This window comes from Peromyscus californicus, unplaced genomic scaffold (genome assembly GCF_007827085.1).
Source record: "Peromyscus californicus insignis strain IS unplaced genomic scaffold, ASM782708v3 Scaffold_9__1_contigs__length_137607984, whole genome shotgun sequence".
NCBI lineage: Eukaryota > Metazoa > Chordata > Mammalia > Rodentia > Cricetidae > Peromyscus > Peromyscus californicus.
In genome coordinates this window covers 96,923,747-96,932,069 of record NW_026294617.1, presented here as the reverse complement: position 1 = coordinate 96,932,069, position 8,323 = coordinate 96,923,747, and the positions used below count along the sequence as shown (strand labels likewise).

General features: G+C 43.7%; 1 protein-coding gene across 4 annotated transcripts in view; it reads left to right on the top strand.

Annotated features, from left to right (window-relative positions):
• The first annotated feature begins 5,132 nt into the window (after window positions 1-5,132).
• The window catches only part of Ptbp2 (polypyrimidine tract binding protein 2), a 63,293-nt gene continuing 60,102 nt past the window's right edge, over window positions 5,133-8,323 (top strand). For all 4 annotated transcript variants that reach the window (XM_052732305.1, XM_052732304.1, XM_052732303.1 and 1 more), the window contains exons 1-2: window positions 5,133-5,253; window positions 6,953-6,983. In XM_052732305.1, coding sequence (XP_052588265.1) covers window positions 5,246-5,253; window positions 6,953-6,983 — 39 coding nt within the window. In that variant the 5' untranslated portion in view covers window positions 5,133-5,245. The remainder of the gene's footprint in view (window positions 5,254-6,952; window positions 6,984-8,323) is intronic.

Sequence of the window (8,323 nt, the reverse complement as noted above, 5' to 3'; positions counted from 1 at the left end):
AATTCCAGGTGACACTCTCAGTCACTGTTCTATTGCTGTGAAGAGGCACCATGAGCGACTTATAAAAGGAAGCGTTTAATTGTTGGCTTGTTTACAGTTTCAGTAGGGTGAGTCCATGGCCATCATGGTGGGCAGTGTGGAAGCAGGCAGGCAGGCAAGCAGAGCACTGGAGCAGTAGCTGAGGGCTTACATCTGATCCACAAACAGGAAGGAGGCAGAGAGTAAGACATGGCCTCAAACCCACCTCCAGTGACACACCTCTTCCCACAAGTCCACACTCCCTAATAGTCCTAACCCTTCCCAATAGTTCTACCAATTAGGGAACAGGTGTTCAAATATATGAGCCTAGAGGGTGGGGGGAATCCTCATTCACACCACTGCACAGTCCATCATTGGCGGGAAGTTAAGGGAACAGGAATTTGAAGCAGCTAGTTGCATCCACAGTCAGAGCAGAGAGCCAGTGAAAGCATCTATGTTCACTACTCAGCTCACTCTCTCTATTTTTATACTGTCTAGGACCCAACCTTAGGTAATGCTTCCAGCCACAGCAGGGACTGCATCTTCCCACTCAATTAATGTGATGGAGTCAATCTCCCACAGACATGCCCACAGGTCAACCTGATGTACACACTTCCTCCTGAGACTCTCTTCCCAGGTGATTCTAGACTGTGTCAAGTTGATGGTTGAATCAACCATGACAATGTCAATACAGGTGTTAGAACATATCTGATAAAGTGGCAAGATAGATGGCTAAGGAATATGGAACTGATCAGGGGGAGCAGGGTCCTAAAATATATGCTCTTTTTTCTTGTAATAGATTTATTGGTACATAGTTCACATGCTCTGAAAGTCACGAGCATCAAGTTTCAATGAGTTTGAGTATTTTTAGGAAATTGTACAACCCTTGCCACATGGTAGTTTGGGATCATTTCTCTCATCTTAAAAAGAAACTTTATGCCTATTTACATCTATTTTACATCCCCATTCACTGTGCTAAGTAACCTAGTATCTGCCTTCTGTTTCTAATTGCTTTCCTTTTTCAGGGAATTTGCATACATTTTTATAGCTTTTGAATTTCCTTTTCTCTGCCTTGAATTTATATTACCTATTTAAAAAATATTATCTAATTGGCATTATTATTCTTTTTCTTGTGAAAAAGTTAAATGATACTCTTCTGTACTCTAAGCAGACCATGGTGGGGTTAAAAATAAATTCTTCATGTTGTGAACATGGTCCCATTTCCTATTTTTACTGCATCAATATTAGACCTCATTATGGCTTAGCCTATGCTGAAATTTAGATTTAATCATTGTTCACATAAGTGAAAATCTCTGCAAAAGGTCAAAACATTTACCATTCATATGGGAAAGAACAAATCATTATACTGAAAGAAGATATGGGTATGAAAATAATACTGTCCAGATACTTCATTTTTTATTGCCTTATTCCGTTAGGAGTCCATAAAATGAACAGAACCTTGTCAGAGATTACAAAAGTTGGCCAGCCTCTACTGTTAAGATTAATAATCCGAGCCATGGTTAGCCCAGAAAATCATACAGATTGAGATTTGGGTGGGACTTTACAAGTTTACCTGTGACATTTCCCTTGGTCTATTCATCTGCACATGTGCCAATTTAACTTCATTAATGATATGTTTAACCTTTGTGAAGAATCTCTATACAGATGTATCTATATGGACATGGGCTGCTGTGAAAATTCTGAAAGCCAAACATGTGGCCTGTTCCTTCTCCAGAGAACAGACCAGTGACAACAATAAGAACAACAAAAACGACCTTCAGGGTGACAGATGCACCCTTTCTTAAGCATTTACTGCAGCCAGTCAAATCATTTGGACTTCACAACTATCTAGGATGATGGCATCCCTTTTAATCTCATTTTCACGAAAGAACACTTCATCCTTGGGTTCTAATGAACATGTCTAATGTCACATAGCTAATAAATGGAACATCTCAAATGTGAAGCCAGGCTTTCATGGGTATGTATTTGTGGAATATACAGCACATGGTGAATATAGTCTTATCCCACCACCAGGAACCTACAATTGCAGATGACCCCAAACTCTGTATCTGTTAGTTCTTTCTGTACATCCATCTTCTTTATACAATTTATGTAAGTCAATCTCACACTGCTAGTATGTCAGACACAGCTAGAGATTAACAATAACTAACAAACACAGAGTAAATTGAAGAACATACTAATGAAAGTCATGTAAATATGTGTGTGTGTGTGTGTGTGTGTGTGTGTGTGTGTGTGTGTGTGTGTGTGTGTGTGTCTTAAAATATCCCACCTCCAAGGAAGCATTTTATGACTTCTTGGCATATATGCATTGCCAGGATGACTAGCCTTGCATTTTAGGACCACTGTTGAGTGAAATAAGAAACGCTTGCATACACAAACCCTGAGCTACGATGACAGTTAAGCTGATGAGAGATACCTGTCCAGTGAATAAACTAACGGGAAGATAGGATATACAGCCTTGATACACTGGACATGGAGATGACGCATGTCCTGACTGGACAAAGAGGGATGGAGAAGATTTTGTTGTGCCTTATTCAGAATGGTGCATAACTTAAAAACTTAAAAATTGTTTACTTCTAGAGTTTACACCTAATATTTCCCAGCCAGGTTTTACCACTGAACAAATGGCTGGAACTGAAACCTGAGGCAGATGTCTAAGGGAGCCTACAGCTGTGGTGATGCATTAGTACCATTCAAAACCTACAATATCTTTTACACTCATTTCTTTTCTTCTTCCTTTTTTTGGGGGGGCAGAGAGGGATTTTGAGACAGGGTTCCTCTGTGTAACTGTCATAGCTGTCCTGGAACTCGCTTTGTAGACCAGGCTGGCCTCAAACTCACTGAGATCTGCCTGCCTCTGCCTTCAAAGGTGTGCACCACCATGGCTCGGCTACTCTTATTTCTTTACTACATTTTAAAATCTAGTATTTGCTATATCGTAACATAAATCTTAAAAGGTCTTATTAATAAAAAAAAAAAACCTGGAGCCAGATATTGGGGTGAAAGCTGAAAGATCAGAGAAGCAGAACAAGCCACAGTCAACCTCAACTCAACAACTCCTCAGCAGATCCAGTTTCCAGGAATCCTCAGGCTGAAAGCCTCTGAGTCCTCACCCCTGAGGGTCTCAGTTGAACTGCTGCTCAGTTCCTGTCTCCTCACGCCTTATATACCGTTCTCCACCCAGCCATGTCACTTCCTAGGATTAAAGGTGTGTGTGCTTTCCAAGCAAAAGCATGAGATCTCAAGTGCTGAGATCAAAGGTGTGTGCCACCACTGCCTGACTCTGTTCCCAGTGTGGCCTTGAACTCGCAGAGACCCAGATGGATCTGGGCCTCCCAAGTGATAGGATTAAGGTTGTGTACCACCAGTGTCTGGCCTCTATGTCTAATCTAGTGTCTGGCTTTGTCCTCTGATCCCCAGATAAGTTTATTAGGGTACACAATAGTCAACTACCTCAAATATTTTCTACTAAGTACTGACTTAAATAAACTAGCATATTGATTATGTTGTATGTTTGTTCTCCTATACTTTATTGGAAGAAAAATAAAGAATATATTTTAATGAATACTTGACACTTGACAGAAGAAATTCTGTCCCTCATGACACAGTTTGTCTTCCCCAAGATAAAGCAAGAACCAATTAATCAATATTGATTGAGCCAATGTGAGATAGAGAATGAATACCGTATTCCTCCCTCCCCTTGGGAGCATACAAATTTAATTGTTGAGTGAAACCACGTGAACGAAACCACAACACATGAAAAACTATTATTAATGGAAATTATAATGGGTCCTTCATGTATCATAAGTCAATAGTGTAGACAAAAGGGAGGCATTATAGGAAGTTAGATTTTTAAAAAGAATTAATAGTCCCTGAGGCAAATCAAGAATATTTAACCGTGTAGTGGCTTTGAAAAGTTCTTAGAGCAACAGTGTGTGTGTGCGTGTTGCGTGTGTGTGTGCGTGTGTGTGTGTGTGGAGTAGACCGGTCCAGGTTCTGATCTACCATTTTAAAAAATACCCACAACCTACCATTTAGTGAAGTGAAATTCCAGCTGGTATGGGCAAGAGGTTTTCCTGAAGGAGGCATGGCAGATCTGGAGGGGGTATTGAGAACAAGTGGAGAAACGCAGTTGGTGAGTGTTGAAAAGTAGGTAGTGAAGCCTAGAAGAAAGAGGGTGCTGGCATTAGCGTCATCCAGTGAGCATTTTCCAGACCCCAAACTTTGTTGATGCTATGCTGCAAATACCTTAAACGAAAACGGAAAACGTGTAATATACTACTAAATTTAAGACCTTGAGTCCTACGGAAGAAAGAGAGGCTTTGTTTAGACCATTTTAACATTTTCAGCCTCTCTGACCAAGGCTAACTCAATTGTCTTCACTGCCATTCCCACTTTTCCATATCCCCAAATGTTGGAATGTACAAACACTCGGACACCCTGCTCAGCGTGTGACCATTCCCATTTGGGGAACTGGGATTATGTTTTTTGTTTTGTCTTATTTATTGCTTTTTAACAGATGCACAGTAATTACTACCCTAAATGAGGATCACGTTTTCTTCCACTTGGCCGGATTGATTCCGGGTTCGGAAGCAAACGCCAATCTGATGATCTCCTTGTTTAGAAGTAATTATTATTACTAAAAGAGTGGGTCTTTATTCAGTAGATGAACAGTCTGTAAACACGGTATAGGATGCAGCTATTAAATATTTTCCCTAGGGCTGAGTAGGTGGAGGGTCACCAGGCTGGGGCCGGGATTGGCCTGTGTGGGTGGAAGTAACCCAGCTTGGGGTTGGAGGGCGAAGTGGAGGCTGCCTGGGAGCAATCCTGCCATCCGGGCCAGCCTAAGGCACACCGGGTGCAGGCTGGAGGCTGTCCCACTCACACCGCCCACAAAAGGGAACCCAGGCAGCCCAGCCAGCCACTGCAGCAGGCACGTCGCAGAGGGCGGGAGCAGGCGCGCGGGCAGGCGGAGGCAGCCAACGGCGGAGGCGCCCACTCCCCCGCCCGGTCCCTGTGCCCCGCCGCTCGGCTCCCGCCGCCGGGCGCCCGAGCGCTCGGCTCTTTCCGCCGCCGCGCGCTGCCCCGTGCGCTCCGGCACCTTCGGCAATTTCCGTCGGGCCCTGGCCGCCATTTTCTCGCCGCTTGTGTGGCTCGCTGGCTGCGTGGCTCGGTTCTTGGGAGCGAAGCTTTGTCCGGTTCGGCAATGGACGGGTAGGTCCCGGAGCCCGTGAGGGGATGGGGGAGGGAGAGGAGTGTGGCCGGGCTGCGGCCGGGGGGTCGGGGTCGGGTCGGGGAGCGGGGCTCGGGGCGGCCCCTCCCAGGCCGCGCCGCCGTTACCCAACCCCCGCCCCATCACACACACACACACACACACACACCCCTCCCCGGGCTTCCCTCCGCGGCTCCGGCGACTAGCGCGAACCGCAGCCGGGGCCCGGAGGCCGGGGGAGGCCTCGGGGCTGCTGTGGGGACTCGGTGGGGGCCGGGCGGCGGGGGATGGGGCGGGAAGCCCGGTGCGGCGGCCCTGCCCCCTCGGGAGCCATGTCGACGCCGCGGGGGGACCCGAACCCCGGGGTGGCGGCGGCGGCGGCGGCGGCGGCAGCGGCGGTAGCCGCCGCGCGGGCGCGAGTGGGGAACGCCAAGGAGGCCTGTGCCGAGCCCCGAAGCCCGAGGCCCGCCATCCCCGGCCTCGCCCGAACCACCGCGGCGGGAGAGCCGAGCGGGAGCCGCGGGGAAGGGGAGGGCGCGTGGCGGCGGGAGGGAGGGAGAGAGGAGGGCACATGTCACACTCCTTTGTTTTCATCTGAGTCTGGGAGCGGGGGCGGGAGGCCATCGAAATGCCTTTACAACAAAAAATTTCAAGGCTTGGCCCAAAGGGCCCAGAAATTAAACCATAAACACAACAAAACCCCAGGAAGTGTTGGAGGTAGCATCAATCACACGGGCAAGGGCCACCAAGCCATGGCAGAGAAAAGAAAAGAAATTCCACACAGGGTTTTCTGTCTTTCTTTCTTTCTTTTTTTTTTTTTAAGCCGCTTTGGTTAGTTTCTCGGGGAAATAAAAACTAAAAACAAACGAAAATCCGAGCAAACATGGAACAGAGTCGTGATGCGTCTTTGAAAGCCTGGGCGTGGAGATAGGATGCAGAATGAGATGAGAGCTGTGTGAAAAGATGAGGACCAATGTCGCGCCCGTGTTAACTCCACATCTCAAAGGACTCAGTTCAACTCATTGTGAAGAGAAGGGGACACAGTTCTGGATAAAAATATGACACTACTCACAGCTCATTTAGGGCAAGGGGGATTAAAAGAAACTCGGGTAGCATGAACATTAATTAAAGTGAGTGTCAGTGTTTGAGGAATCCAAAGTAAAATCCGAGTTTATTAAATTGATTATCAATCTAGTTATCTGATGTTTTTAGAGATAATGAAAAGTAACAGATCTTAGAAATCATGCCACAGATTACCTTAATGGGATATCATTTTCCACATGAACTGTTGTAGATTTAGACATGTTCTGAATTCCCTCCAGACAATTGATGACAAAACTTGAGCAGAAACCCGTGTTTTCCAATTCCCAGATTCTATCTAGATTACCAAAGAACCGGAGTTACGTTGCTAATGTCAGTAGACAAGCACTGTAGGAATGGCATGTAGTTCTGGATTTTCATCTTGCTGTTAAAGGTTCTTAAAAATTACCATAAACTGACTAAAACATCTCATGTTTCAAGTTGTTTCTAAAAAAATCCAGGTAGATAATAGCTTTAAAAAGTATCACCGAGCATCTCTCTACTTGTTTTCTGACTGTATTGCAGTGTCTGGAGAATTTATGAAAGATCTTGAAAGTTTAAAAGTTATGCAATGATCATTTGAAGAGTCAGAGGTTGACAATGTTATTCTTTCCTTTACAGAATTGTCACTGAGGTTGCTGTTGGTGTGAAGGTAGGAGATTGTGTTTGAAAGTAAAGTGGAAACTAGAATTGTTGAATATACTACCATTATAAAGTTGAAAATTTCAGTTAACCTTGATAACAAAACGCAGTTATAAAATATTTCCTTTAATTTGTAAAGCCAGAGTCTATAAACAGCTATACTGTTGGATAGTTAGTATAAATGACTGTAGGCTTTGATAGTAAGCTTTTTTTTTTTAAACTCTTGAAGTAGTGTTCACTTTGTTAGTTCAAGATAGTTTGACTCTGATTAAAGTGAAATGTACATGTTAGGAATGAATCACATTGGGAGTTAGTTGCCCTGACACCAAAGAAGAGCAAAGTTGTTCAAGTCCTTTCAGCTTGAGTCCCTAAAAAGCTATCTTGTCTGTAATAGGTTTTTACTCACTTCTTGGGAAGGAAAACTGTTCAACCTTTACAATTGCCTCCATGGTTACCATCTGGCGCTTCCTGGAAGACATAGACCTTGTTGGTGTATTACAGATTCTTGTTTGCAGTTCTGTCTGCCCTGTTAGGGCATATTCCCTGTCTTTTAGCTTATGCCCAAGCCTGGAGTAAGAAGATTGCTCCTGCCCCTCAGCCGTAATTATAAGCATAAATATAAAACCCCTCAAATATCAGTACCCTTAGGAGAATTGCTGGTATTCCTGGTTTAGTGAGGTTGACCCTCAGTATTTTTCTTGGATCTTAAAAAATTGTGTTTGTGATGGCTTATTTGTCATAGTAGATTAGGAGATGTTATTGTGTTTTCTGTTTGATAATGAACTAGATGTTCGGACTTTAACACTTAGGTTCTTGAGTTCATGTTGTACAGAACATTTAGTTTTATTTTCAGTCATATCCCAAGTTGAGATAGTTAAAAGCTTTGCAGTCGGGGATAGCTCAAGAATACAAAATGTGTTGATGCTGTAGTTATTATCCAAATAGCTTTCTTCTGTGAATTTTGTAAAAGAAGAAATGATATAAGGTAATTTGTGAAAATGACTTTCTAAGTCTCTGGTCTCTTACTAGCAGGTAAGTTTACATACAAAACCTCATGAGCAGTCATGAAAAAAGGGAAGAGGATTAGACTCAACTGCCTGGATAGGATATGTTGGCTTTTCCAGTTTTCAGTATTGTAGTTCAAGGAGAAACTGTTAGAAAATTGTATAGGAATACTACACATTTAAAAAAGTTGTTGAATATAAAAGTTTGCAAAGTTAAAATTAATTTTATAACCTTTCTAGAACATTGGTCAAATACGTTTGTTGGTATCAGAATTATGTACAAGCACTTAAACTTTCTTAAAAGTAAAAAATAATTTTAAGGAAAGTCATACATATGCATGTTTAA